General features: G+C 39.2%; 1 protein-coding gene across 11 annotated transcripts in view; it reads right to left on the bottom strand.

The window, feature by feature from the left end:
- Positions 1–13837, bottom strand: part of map4k4 (mitogen-activated protein kinase kinase kinase kinase 4) — a 95401-nt gene that overhangs the window by 49026 nt on the left and 32538 nt on the right. For all 11 annotated transcript variants that reach the window (XM_044364958.1, XM_044364965.1, XM_044364959.1 and 8 more), the window contains exon 3: positions 2297–2353. In XM_044364958.1, the coding sequence (XP_044220893.1) occupies positions 2297–2353 (57 nt within the window). The remainder of the gene's footprint in view (positions 1–2296; positions 2354–13837) is intronic.

The raw sequence follows: 13837 nt of genomic DNA, 5'->3' as shown, positions 1-13837 counted from the left end.
ATGTCAGCATGCTAACATGCATAAACTAACCTGCTGATACCTGCTGAGCATCAGCATGTTAATATTGTCACTGTGAGCATGTTATGATGTTAGCATTTAGTACAGCCTCACAGATCAGCTAGCATGGCTGTAGACTCTTCTTCTTTAAATTTGCCACCTAAACTTTCCTTTAATATACTCAACGAAGGTGGAAAATCATTTAAGCAGTATTTAAACAATTATGAGCTGCTAAAACCTTCCATAGAAATCCACACTGATGGAAATTCTCTCAGCAATTAGCAGGTCCTAAAGGCAGGGAGATGGATCACATGACTAATCAATACCCAATATATGATTTATGACGCCCACAGGTGTCTGAAGGAAATTTCTCAGATGTTCTTTCTTTCATTCCTTTCTGTGCAAACTAATCCACACAGATTATGTTTGGAGCAGACTGGATATCAACTGTGACTGTTCAAATTCCTATAATTTAATTAGTTACTGTAGTCGATCTTTAACAAGACCGTCACTCCCTGAGAAATCAAATATAAAAAGTGCTCTTCTTTAACAGACCTGGCTGTCACAATCCTTGTATCATTTGTTTGTACTGACTTATAAGATGTGAACGTTTTTTTTTAATGGATTGATTCCCTGACAGACTCAAACTGCTGTGGTCATCCTTTCCTTAAAGGGTATGTCAGAGTGCAGCTGTAGGGAAACCATAACGGGTGTGAAAAGGGCAAAAGAGTGCAGAGGAGGCGAATATTCAGTAGTCTAAAAATAAAATGCAGCCCTGAGGAAGAAAACCAAACACTGCTCAAAGTATGCTTCCAACATCAACTTTATCAACTTTCTCAAAAAGGTGATTGTTTTTTTTTCAACACAGAAGTGATTTCACTTACAGAAGAGGTGTTAAATTCATAATCTCAGGACATACTCAGGAACGCAACACAACATACTCAGGAATACTGAGACCAACTGTAGTCCTGTGAATTTCTCACCATGTTGTACTGTAATGCTTTGAGCACCTCAGCATCAATTACAGGAGGTATATTTGACACATGGAGCATTTTAGTACATCTCTGTAATTCTGGATGGTAATTACAGCAACATCTTGTTCTAACTGGCTATAACCCCAGTGACCAATTATCTTACATACCCTGTCTTATAAACAGGATTTTACATGAATCATTTAAAGCTAAAACCAGTGGGGTCCGGTACGATCCTCTTCAGTTACTCAGATTAAAAGGATTTTTGTGTGATTGTCTTGATGATGCACTCATTCCTCTTCTGGGTGGGAAATGTTATGAGTGACCTCAAAGGTTTGTTTGTGAAAATTTTTCCTCAGTGTCTCATCCAGTTAAGCATTTAATGATGAGCAACGCAAAAGGCAGGAAGGAAGCACTCGCTAAATATCATCAGCATCACTGTAGTTGAGACATAGTTTTATCAGACATTTCTGAATGTACACACACACACACACACACACACACACACACACACACACACACACACACACACACAGAAACGCAGGCAGCAATTGCACAGACAGAACAGTCCTCTGGGTCCTTACTCAACTTTGTTAAAGCTGGCGAGGAAGCACCCATGGGCTCAAATACAACACACACACACACACACACACACACACACACACACACACACACACACACACACACACACACACACACACACACACACACACACACACACACACACACACACACACACACACACAGTCTTCAGTTTAAGACTATTGGCTTAACTGCCCTCAGGAAATTGAAAATCTGTTCAAACACAAACCTGAAAACCTGAAAATGATGACAATTTTTGGAGAGAAAACACTGAGATTAGGCATTAAGGAGCCAATGGGAGGGAGAGGGGCCTCCTCTTGAAACTGTTTGTTTTGGTGTTATATTTAAGGCTTGAGTAAAGAATTTGTAATGATTTAGGACATCAGATGCAATAAAACAAAATTTGGGATCAATTCCAAATGTGCACAAGCTGCTCTTTTGCAGCAGTATGAGTCTGCTAACTGTTACAGCTGCAGCCGCTGGATTAGTCTCACCTCATGAATGTTTCATGCATCATGCTATACAGTATTACAACTGCAAGTATTGAAGTGGAAATATTTTAATACAGCTATGTAAAATTAAATAGGAACATCTCTCCAACAAGCTTTATTTGCTTCAATTATGAAAGAAAAGAGAAGCTTTCTCACATTCAACAGAATTCAACAGCCCTGCAGTCCAGCAGCAGAGGCTACACTGCAGACAATGACAACGAAATATATATCGAGTATTCATTAGAGTTTACTGACCTCTGTGACATCCATGACCTTAATGGCCGCCAGTTGTCCCGTCTTGACATGTCGACCCTGGAGAAAAAAAAACAGAAGAGAGAAGAGATGAGTCATTTAACAATCCATGTGTCTATTGTTCAAATATCAACAGCTCAGTAACAGGACAATTAAAACTGCAATATGGCAATAACAATGGATTTTTTCTAGCTTTGGTGAAAGCAGCCTAAATGAGCAATTTACAACACAGACAAGAGCATGGCTGTGCACATTGTTAGTGGGATAAAAACAGAGCTTCCCAGACGGTAGTTTCATAGGCTGAGTAAACATACAGGGTGATTCAGTTGAGTCATAAAAACAAAAAAACACATTCATAGCAAGTCATTTGCCTCTACAATAGAGTGGAGAATCTCATGTGCTGTTCCAAACCCTGAGCGTGTGAGAACAGACTGAACACACTGTTTTCTATGTGGAAAACAGGAATACGATGTGAACCAAGACAAGGGGCAGAAATAAGTAGTATGCTACATACAATATGTGTGTAACTAGCCTGAAGCTGTACAATTTTGTGTGCATAATAATCCCATTTATTCATTCAGGTTTCTTCTAATTTCAGAGCAAATGTGACAACATACATGCGTGAGAGGCTAACTTTGGCCTGTGGCCATATTACAATCACACAACTGCCATTTCTAAGGTTTTGTCATAAATGAGAGATTGTAAATAACAGGTAGCATGTTTCTAGAGTATTTCTCCCAATTTAGCTACACCCAACAGGAAGGTTAATGCTAACAGTTATTAATGTTTGCTAAAAAAAGAGCCTAAAGCTGAGCAGAATAATCCCATTTTTGTTAAATTCAACCGAAATAAAAAAAGTAAAAGCAAGATGCAGGATGACATACATGAGGGTGTAAATGCTATAAAAGCTAGAAAGGAGCTTTATGCTAGTAGATTTATGTGACAGAGGTTAACTAGCATGCAGCCATTTTGTTTGTATAATAGTTATATATGCGCTTTTTATGTGAACTCCAGACAAAAACATCTTAAGTTGGGAATAGTGCCATGCAGGTCACAATATTTTTTTTCCCAGGAAGGTGAAGTCATGATCTGCCCTACTCTGCCTCTGACTGGCTTACCCTGATATTCTTACCCTAACCCTGACCAATCTCACTCCTCATGCCTAAACCTAAAGGAGCTACAATGAGTTGTAAGCTAATATCAACTTAGTGTGTCAGGGGATTTTTTTTTCTACCATTCAGCAATATATAGATCATTTAATTCAAGTGTTTCTTGTTTAAACTCCAGACAAAAATGACTAAGAATATGTAAAAAAAAAAAAAAAAAAGAGGCAGAATTGTATACACAATGCACAAAAATAAGCCTAAATACAAATCAGTGTTAGCTCCAGCACTATCCCAAAATATAAAAATGGAGGCAAATGCAACCAATGTGATGTTTTAGTGAAAACCTACACACAATTTTAGTATCTTACCACCACAGCACACATAATTCCAGCAAACATTGAGAAAATGTATTGCAAAATACCATTAACCTTTAGCATGACCACTTGTATGGCTAAACTCAGACTGTTGAAATGTCATGTTAGCTTTGGCTGAACTTTATAAGGTGTTGGGCTCATAGTGGAGAGCTAACGCTGCAGGGTCAGTATGAAAAGGAGAAGAATTACTGACTTCAGTAATTACAGACCTACTGTTCAAAAAACACCAGGGGAAGATGTAACAATACCCACAATAGACACCGTATGCTAACAGTACCGTCAGTGAGAAGCTAACTAACCTGCAACCATATTGTGGTTGTTATATACTCTTTATAGGGGTTTATTTTTGCAAATAGAAACGAGACAACAGAGAACAAACAGAAAGGATACAGTATGACACATCTTTTGAACACAGTAAGAGTACAGACATACTGCTGTTAAAGCGCACTTTTCTTGACAACAAGACCAGAATGTAAAGTTACATTTGTGAGTTAACAACAATCAAATGTTTTCACAGACAGAGGAAAAATAAAGAGGTCTTAAACAGAGAGCAAGTGTGTGTGTGTGTGTGCATGCATCTGTCTCTGTGTAAGTCTTTGCAATCCTTTGTGTTTGCATCATATATGTAGCGTACGTCTGTGCATGTGTGTCTGAACCACTACATGATCAAGTTTCCTTTGTGTGAAACAAGACTGCGACACCTGAGCCACCGGCCCCCGTCCCTGAATGAGTTGGCTCAGTCCACAGGCTGAGTGATGAGAGATTAACCCATTTTGCTTTAGCCGAAGGGGACGTGTGAATGTGTGTGTGTGTGGAGGTGGGGTTGGCGAAAAGGTCAAGGCTGATTGAGAGAGCAAACTGCAAAGACGACAAGGAAGCAAATCTCTGTGGGTGCCCAACTGTGGGAACTTATAGTATGTGAAATAGAACGAGGGGGACAATATTGTAAAAAAAAAAAAAAAAAACATGAGAGAATGAACCAAATAAAAGACAAAACTCATGATGTAACACCCAGGCAGAGAATGAAAGAAATTGTGGAAATGTTGCTTACCCAATAAGCTTCAATTCTTATGATCACAAGAATATTACTTTTTGACCACAGGGGGAAAACAAATTTTGTCTTGTGATCACAGGAAAATTATTTATAATCTAAACATAATAAGAGACTGCTTTCTTGTGGTCATGTAAAAATTATCTCATAAGCATCTTAAACAGTGTAATACTGTAAGCAAAACTCTGAATCTGGCAGTAGTGTACAAGGGAGATGAACGTTCATACTGTTGCTCGAGGGAGGGAGAGAGGGAGGGAGAAGAGCAAATACAAAACAAAGTGCAGATGGGCTAATGTTACATTGAACCATATCAGCCATAAAACACAAAAGGAGCGACGGTTAAGGGAGAGGACAAACTGGAACGAAGGGGAGAGGGAGGGAAAGATAAACAAAGCAATTTCAGTGTGGAGAGGAGACCGCAAATAACAAGCGATAACAGAATACCTTGGTGAGATAGCCATTTTAAAAACTAGGCAAGAAAAAGGCCTATTACAACAACAAAATGCGTATTTGTATGTGTGAACAGTATACAGTCAGCACTTTTTTTGAACAGCCATTCAATTGCAAAACCACAATTGGAGAAACTGCTTTTGCAATGATGTGTGTGTGTGTGTGTGTGTGTGCGTGTGTGTGTGTGAGTGCCTGAGGGTCTTTACGACTACTATTGACATGATTAGCCATCATTATGTATGCTGCAACATTAAAGTGAAGCAGACTAATCTGGTACCTTTATCTGGTAAAAGTGAGCAACTGAGTAAGGTTGAGGCGTCATAGCATTTTATCAATCTGCTTATTGAAAACAAGTTATTTCAAGTCCTTTGTTAAATTGATTTAGACTTTCTTTTAAGTTCCAAAAGTTCCAAATAACTCAATATGAAACTTAAAGACTCATAAACTGAAATTGCCAATGAATAGTTTTCACACGAACTCTGAATCAGATGATTACATGTAATGTGAGTTAAAAGGGTTGCTCAGATTGATGAATCCAGTGAATCATCACTCAACTCAGCAGCACAACTCACAGCTCACTGTTGTTGCTTTTATTACAAGTTTGCTGTTTGGTTCAGTCTCATGCTCTCATTAGCCTGAGGCAGCCTTTTTCAGCAAACAAGCCCTGATAAAAACTCCACTGTACACTACCTAGCTGGTGAAGAAAAATGAGCATTTAGCAGCTAAAGAGATAGATATTTCTCAAGAGTTGGCAGAGACCAGAACTAAAAGGAGATTGAATATTGGATTAACATTCATTGGATGGACACAAACACAACTCCAAATGCTAATGTTGCTACATGTCTGCTAGATGTGTAGATAGTCAATAGTTTGCTAGCTTGGTAGCCATAACAACTTTTATAAGGTGAAAATATGCATGTAAGCCTGTTTTGGAGTACTTCTGAGCCCAAGAGGCGCCAAAAAACAGTAACGTATTGTGCACTATTTTGGCTAACTGAGAACATGACTGTTTTGTTCATCGCTCTATGCTGCTATAAAAGATAATTTGTGTACTTTACCAACTTGGAGCTACATCCAAATTGACCTGAAGCTCAATCCTACATCTGGTCAAAATCTTCTTCTGTGGAGAATTCATAGAAATGTAGTGAACTATTGTGTGTACGCGTGCGTGTGTGTGTGTGTGTGTTTTAAGTATGCGGTGGTTGTGTGCTTTTCAGCCACAGCAGGCTAACACATGCCGGCCTCCATCAGCCTCCATTAAACTCCAGCATCCATCATACTGTAGCACTGCTGAGTAATCTGTTTCTAACTCACGCCACACACACACACACACACACACACACACACACACACACACACACACACACACACACACACACACACAGATGGTATCTCTGACGTACTCACCACTTACATTCACACACACAAGAAATTTATGAACCCAAACATTTCCCCTGGCTTACTGTCTGCTCAGTCTGACCCAGCTCTCGGTTTGAGAATTTGAATTTTCATTTCCTTGATGACGGCCTGTTTAGTAGTGCGTGTGTGTGTGTGTGTGTGTGTGTGTGTGTGCTGGGAATGTGTGGAGGGAAGGTACCGATATGTTTTAGCTGATGATGCAGTTTTGTGATAGCTTAAGAATGTGTGTTAATTGGATTTATTCATCACAATACACACACACACACTCTTCACATTACTCACACACACTCACCACGAGGCTAGCTAACTATACTGTATAGGAGCTGCTGTATGGCCACCGGTGATGTCATGACAAACACTGATGAATGAACATCTTTACACACATTCACAGACAGATGTGTCTCTTTCCTTCCTGAGGTTTAGATTGAGAAGAGTCCTTGAAGTAAAAACAAACCACTCGTGACTGGCATCCAACTAATGTGTGTCTGTGTATAAAGTTGGAAGTGTCTGACAGTCTTGTCTTTGTGTTTGACTTTTTATAGGAGAGCTTCAGTGTGATTCGATTTTTCTTAAATTATAAACAGTTCTCATGTGTCTGTATGAGTGCGCGTGTCTGAGTGTATGCGTCTCCTCTCCGTGTGAGAAAGGTGACCTCAGAACACAAACAGACTGTAATAATTACAAAATCCCCCCAACCGCCAATGCACTCAGACAGGCGCACAACGGTTAATAGATGACATCATCTTCTCTGGTTCTTTTGTTCAGAAAAGACACACACACACACACACACACACACCTGGCCAATATGGACACATAAAAGAGAGGACAAAGACAGAGGGACGGGCAGTCTGTCAGAAGAGCAGAAATTATTCAGCTGCCGTAGCTTTTAGTCGTTTCAAGGAAGATTCCAGGTTGTTTTTCTAAAACATGGGTTTTAATTTCACAGTTCTGCTCATTATTTCTATCAACAATAACATTTAACCCACCAAGTTAATAACTAAGATCTGGAGACATCACTCAGTGTTCAACAGGGCGGGAAGACAGGCATTCAGACTATCGCAGGTTGTAAACAAACCATTAGTTTAGCCATATTTTATCTAAACCAACATTGCGGTCAGAAACCTTCAAAGATAAATTCGAGGTGTCACAAGATGATTAACAGCACAAAACTGCTTCTACAACATAAACTATTATTTGGAGGTGAAACAGAAACTGACTGCACCTTTAAATGTTTTTAAAAATCATGTAATCATATAAATGCATAGCAAAACTCACAAACAGTACTGAACTACAGTAAGTATGACAGGCCAAAGTTGAGCCAGGAAGTCAGTCTGTAAAATCTAATTTCAAATGTTTCAAGGGAACAGAGTGTGTAGTCATTTTCACATTTTCCTTTTATTCTCTTCCAAATATGTTTTGATAAAACTAGAAGTTGTTTGCAACCAGTTAGACAGTCTGAATGCTAATTTTCCTGTCTTGGTGGACTGCTTGTAGCAATGCAACTGTATTACCAAACCATTAATTTTACTAATATCTAGGCCATGTCCATGGATTTTCACCACATTTGATTTTAAGATAGATTAGGTATCTTCTTAATGGGAAATTAAGCATTTAAATCAATGTGATAAACTTCCCGTCCACACTAAGCCAAAAAATGATTTTCCCCAGTTAAAATCTGGTGACAAATTCAGACCTCAGGAGTTTCATGTCTCCTGAACAGCAGATACTGACTCACGAGTGATGAGTGAACCTAAAATGACTCCTCAACTCTTCCACCTCAACCACTCTCAACCACGGTCACTGAAGCCACACTACATGATTTATAGTAAATCATATAAAAGTCATCATGGAAATAAAAGCATCTGTACTTCTATTACACTACATCAGCATGACTGCTATTTCGAAGATCTAAGAGATTTAAAATTTCAATAAATCCGTCATTGAACTTTTTTTTCAAAGACCCTTTATAACCATGAATATAGATAATGCAGTTATTGAAACTCTGTTAAAACTTCCCAGCTGACTCCATGCTCCGTTCAAACATGATGTAATCCTTTCGTCATCCGACTCTCCCATGACTAGCACCATGATCCATCTCCACCATCCTTGGTCAAGTCTTTGTGTGGGATGTCTGGACCAGAATTTCTCTTATCATAGAAAAGCCTGGAGGGCCTGGGAGGTAAGAGGCCAACTGTGTTGGTTTCAGTGCAGAGTTTTCAGGCTCACATGCTCACCACATTTTTCAGACGCCCTCAAGGCAAGTTAAAATTTGTGGGAAAAGCTTTGTCTGAGAAGAAAATGAACCCTTACATTTGGGCTCATGGCCATGGTTACTGTATTTATCTTTATATTTAGCAAAGATTCAATAAACATTATACTCTTGTCAGGCTAGAAACAGCATTTAGTCCACCGTGGGAGACCAATACTCCCATGATGGACTAAATGTTTGTGAAATGATTTCAGTGTAAACAGCACATAAACCTTAACAATACTCCACCTATGTGTCCATCATTATCCAAAATTTGTAACAGAAAAGTACTGTTCAAATCAAAGACCTTCGTTTTAAATTCATTTTTGTCAATTGTGTCAGCAGTATTTTAAATTAAGGATTAAACAAATATGACTTATTTCAATATATGTACAAAGACAATAAATTCATTTTCCAGGTTGATGCATCTCCATCCCATTATAGACAGTGAGCAGTTGATCATATATCAGTATAACTAATAAATGGATGTGAGCCTAAAAATGTAAAGTCTTAACCAAAGCACAGAGCAAACTAATGCTCAGTCAGCAGACTCTGAGCTTGAAAAGGTCACATGTGTAGCTGCTGATGAACCGATTCACTTTGGGAGCATTTTACTTTACAGACCCTGCTTTGGTTTTAGGGCTTTTCTGACTCACTCGTCTCCTCCCTCAGCAGCCAACACTCACTTTAATCAGCTGCTGTTTGCCAACACTGCCGGTCTGTCGCTCCCCACAGACCACCAGCTCAACTGATGTCATTTAGTTTTTTTTTTTTTTTTACACTCACATTTATCATCAACTGCTGACTGGAGGTTTTTATTTTGCTGAGCTGACCAGGTGAACATTTAATGAATTAGTCTGAGAGTTAAAGGTACAATATTTAATAATTATTGTCTAATAATATCTGTGAAAAACTTTGACCACAATGAAGACACCTGGCTGAAAACCGCATTTCCCATCATCCCTATTGCTTTGTGTCCAAAAACATGTTGGAACATAACAAAAATTTTAACAAGCTAATTAGCCTACAATTAAATCCTTAAACCTCATTTTATATGAATAACCTCCAAATCTACCACTTGGCTGACATACACCTTACACCTGTTTCTAATACTAATCAATCAATGTTTTCTTGATACTAGTGCAGTCATTTTACATTTTATGTGTTGTTTTAAGATTTTTTTAATGGAGCTTTTATATATGTATGTATATATATATATATATATATATATATATATATATATATATATATATATATACATACATACATACATACACACATATATACATATATACATATATAGGGATGGAATAAATATCACCACATGGACTGAATGAAGAGCTAGACTTGAGTAGTTTCATTGCAAGCTAAGTTTAACTGTTATTATTTAGCTATGATACAATTTGTTGGGAATTATACTGGAATATTATTTTGTTTGTTCGTTTGGCTTGATTGGTTTGTTTGATTTAACCACAAGATTGTGCCATAATGTGTAACCCAAACACAGGTAACAATACAGGTGACACAGATGATGGTTTGATTACTGAATGATGTAAATTATGAAGCCTTGTGTGATATTTGAAAATGAATAAAAAGTGGTTTTCAAATCATTATCCCTGTTGGGCCCCTGATGGAGGCGTGGTTGAAACATCGGACTTTGATTCAGCACAATGCTGTTTGAATAAAGAAGAAGTTGATGAAACTAGCAAGTCTATGTACGCTCCTCCTCCTTCAAAGAGTGAAATATTAAATTCAAATTCCTCAAGTGGCCAGATCCACAACTCCAAATGAACGCTAATGTTGCTCCGTGTCGACTGAATGTGTAAGTAGACAACTGTTGCCAACCTTTTCAGGTGATAACATGTCAATGCTGTGTATATATCTTGTCCCCCAAGTGGCCAATAAATATATGAATGAGGCTTTGAAATTAATGAATGAAACAATTTTTCAATCTGCCAGATGTCACCAGAAGCTCTACACGCGTTGACTCTGGATTAATGCACAGTCTTCCTTTTTTGTGCTGTAAAGCAATTAAAGCACAGATGCTGAGAGTCTGCACAGTTAAGATCTTATTTGTTTATGGTAATGATACACTACTGTCTCTAGATAAATACTGGTGGTAAAATACTACACGCTAGACCTTTAACCAACGCTCACCAGCCTCTAACGTGCTGCCTGTGGCACATTTGCAACCATTTGTTTACATGCTGACAGCTTTACAGGCTCTTCTTACAAAAACACATTTGCAACAACTTGAAAAAATAAAATCATAACGACAGTAATTGAGCCTAAACAAGATCAACACATCTGACATTTACAAAAAGCCTCAGTCACGTCCTGACCACCTTTAAAGCTTCCTTCACTCTGATCACCCTTCTCTCCAATCAGAACCCATCAAGGAAGCAGACAACAGTTTTAATGAGGTCCCTTACTCAGACGACTGGGAGCTGACCCCAGAGTTCATAAGGTATACCCCCCGCCCCATGTTCCTTCAGCTGCTGTGACCTTTGACCTTAAGTTTTGAGGGGGAAGGGATGAGAGTAGTGATCTGGGTTTCTCATTAAAGTGGAAGAGACAGAAGCAGAACTTCAGTGCTGATCTGTGGTCAGTTTCCTTGCTTCATGTTGAGGGGATCAGAGAAAAGTCTGGTTTGTTGTGCAGTAAACTAGTGTTTTGCAACAATGAAAATAAGATCCAATAAACCAGAATGATCCTTTAATGTGCCAACACTGAACTGCAGATTGTTTCAGCACGTTTTTGTTGGGCTTTTTATGCCTTTTTTTGAAAGTGGACACTAGAGAGGGGGACAATGACATGCAACAAAGTCCCCCCTCTGTAATCGAACCTGCCAATCACGCCACATGACAGCACTAGTTGATACTTTATTTCCATGTTCATATTCTCATTTTCCTGCTCTGCTTTCTCACTTTTGTCACTGCAGTGTCGCCACAGAAGACAATTAAACTCAATTAAATGTTGGCCAGCAACACCTCGCAGCGACATTCCTCTCCTCCTACTTGTTAAACATATATATTTTCGGTACGGTTCTTTTCTTTTCAAGGCCTTGAAATCTTTTTTCCATACTTTTCCAGGCTGCTGCCAGAAAACACGGGGAGTCTGGAGAAAGACGGTAAGTGGGATGAGCAAAGATGAGCAGGAGAACAAGGAGAGGAAGGAGGTTGAGTGTCAGAGGGTTTAAAGAGGAGGATGAAGAAGAAGCTGGGACGACAATATGAGTGTACGTATGTGTGTATGTGTGTGTGTGTGTGTGTGTGTGTGTGTGTGTGTGTGTGTGTGTGTGTGTGTGTGTGTGTGGAAGATGGAAGCCAGATAGGACTAAGACGAGGGAAGAAGGGAACTGCATGACTTCCCCCCAAGGAAATGCCAGGGGAGTGGAGTCATCCTGGACCAACACACACACACACACACACACACGCACGCACACACGAGAAGAGAGTTTCTCACGCATATATGTGCCATCTTAAACAGGTAATATATAGTTTCACATAATAATCTGTTATCAACACAACCACATAGTTCGTATATAGACTAAATCTGGACAAATGCCCAGCTCTGTTGTGTGTGGCGTGTGTGTGTGTGTGTGTGTGTGTATGTGTGTGTGTGGTTGTGTGTGATTTTTGGGACAAGGAGTTCTTTATTGCACCCCTCTGGGTTTTGGGGCATACGTAGACAAGGAGCCAGGTGCAAGCTTTGGTAAACACACTCACATTCACACACACATAGGCACACACACACACTTCCTATTTCTGCAGCTCAGCAAGTGTGAAAACTATCCCGCTAACAAGTCTTTATTGATTGAACCAATGATGCGAGTAGTTATGAAAATGCCGCAAATCACGGTTGTAATGATTGGATTCCACGCCTCGGGGTGTTTTCACATGCTGAACAGCATATGTAAGCGGCACACACACATAGAGAAAAACAAAAAGTGACATGGTCCAGAGGAGGAATTCAAATATTTCTGGCTCCAGATGAGCAGACAGACAGCTGTTGCTGCTGCTGCTGCTGCTGAACTCTCTGTACATCCTGTCACACATCAGAAACAACAACAGCAAAGGCAGCGTGTCTAAGTTACAACCAGTTACGCAGACTCTGCAGTATCATCTGATATTCACTATAAAAAAAACACTTAACTTTATTGTTGGGTGATAAAGAGCCAGCAGAAATGGCCTCATTGATTGGAATTACCCCAATCTTTCTCTTTTTCAAGAGGCCATATTGCAGGGACTCAATTTTCCTCCATTTATCTCGTGTGTTTCTTAGAAAGAGTCAGCACATGGTCGTCACGCAAGCGGTTTGCAGGCACAAACGGCTGTTAGCCATCAAAAACAATTCCACTAGTCAGACAGAAAATAGCGACTATATTTCTACCAGTTCTGGGATAAATCTAGTACTGTAACTAACGATTGTTTCCACTAGACTGAGAAAACTACTCATTGGTTGTGAATGTGCAGGTTCATGGACATGGACACAGAGAGATTCTCCAACACAGAGTTAGCTGAAATAAAATCATCATCATCAACACAACTGAATCTATGAAGTTTAGTTATCACACATTTAACCACCCCTGCAGCTCCTACAGAGTCGCTCATTCGCTGCTGATGCATCATTGGCTGCATGGTATGACGTGACACCACGCAGACAAACCAGACACGTGATTTATGCTGATGTGCTGCTTTCTGACAACACATGCAAGAAAACACAGTTAATGTAAAAAGCTTGTAGTGTTGTCAAGTTTAACGGTGATCCCTGAGCAAGAATGTAGTATTTTTTAATCAAGAGAGACAACAGTTTTATAAAAAAAAAATGGAGGAATTAGGAGTGACAGTGAATACAGTAGAAATATCTTCAAGAAAAAGAGCTGTTAGTATGTCT

Source organism: Thunnus albacares, chromosome 11, assembly GCF_914725855.1.
Source record: "Thunnus albacares chromosome 11, fThuAlb1.1, whole genome shotgun sequence".
Classification (NCBI taxonomy): domain Eukaryota; kingdom Metazoa; phylum Chordata; class Actinopteri; order Scombriformes; family Scombridae; genus Thunnus; species Thunnus albacares.
Note: the sequence above shows the minus strand (reverse complement) of the source record. Positions and strands in the feature narration are given on the sequence as shown.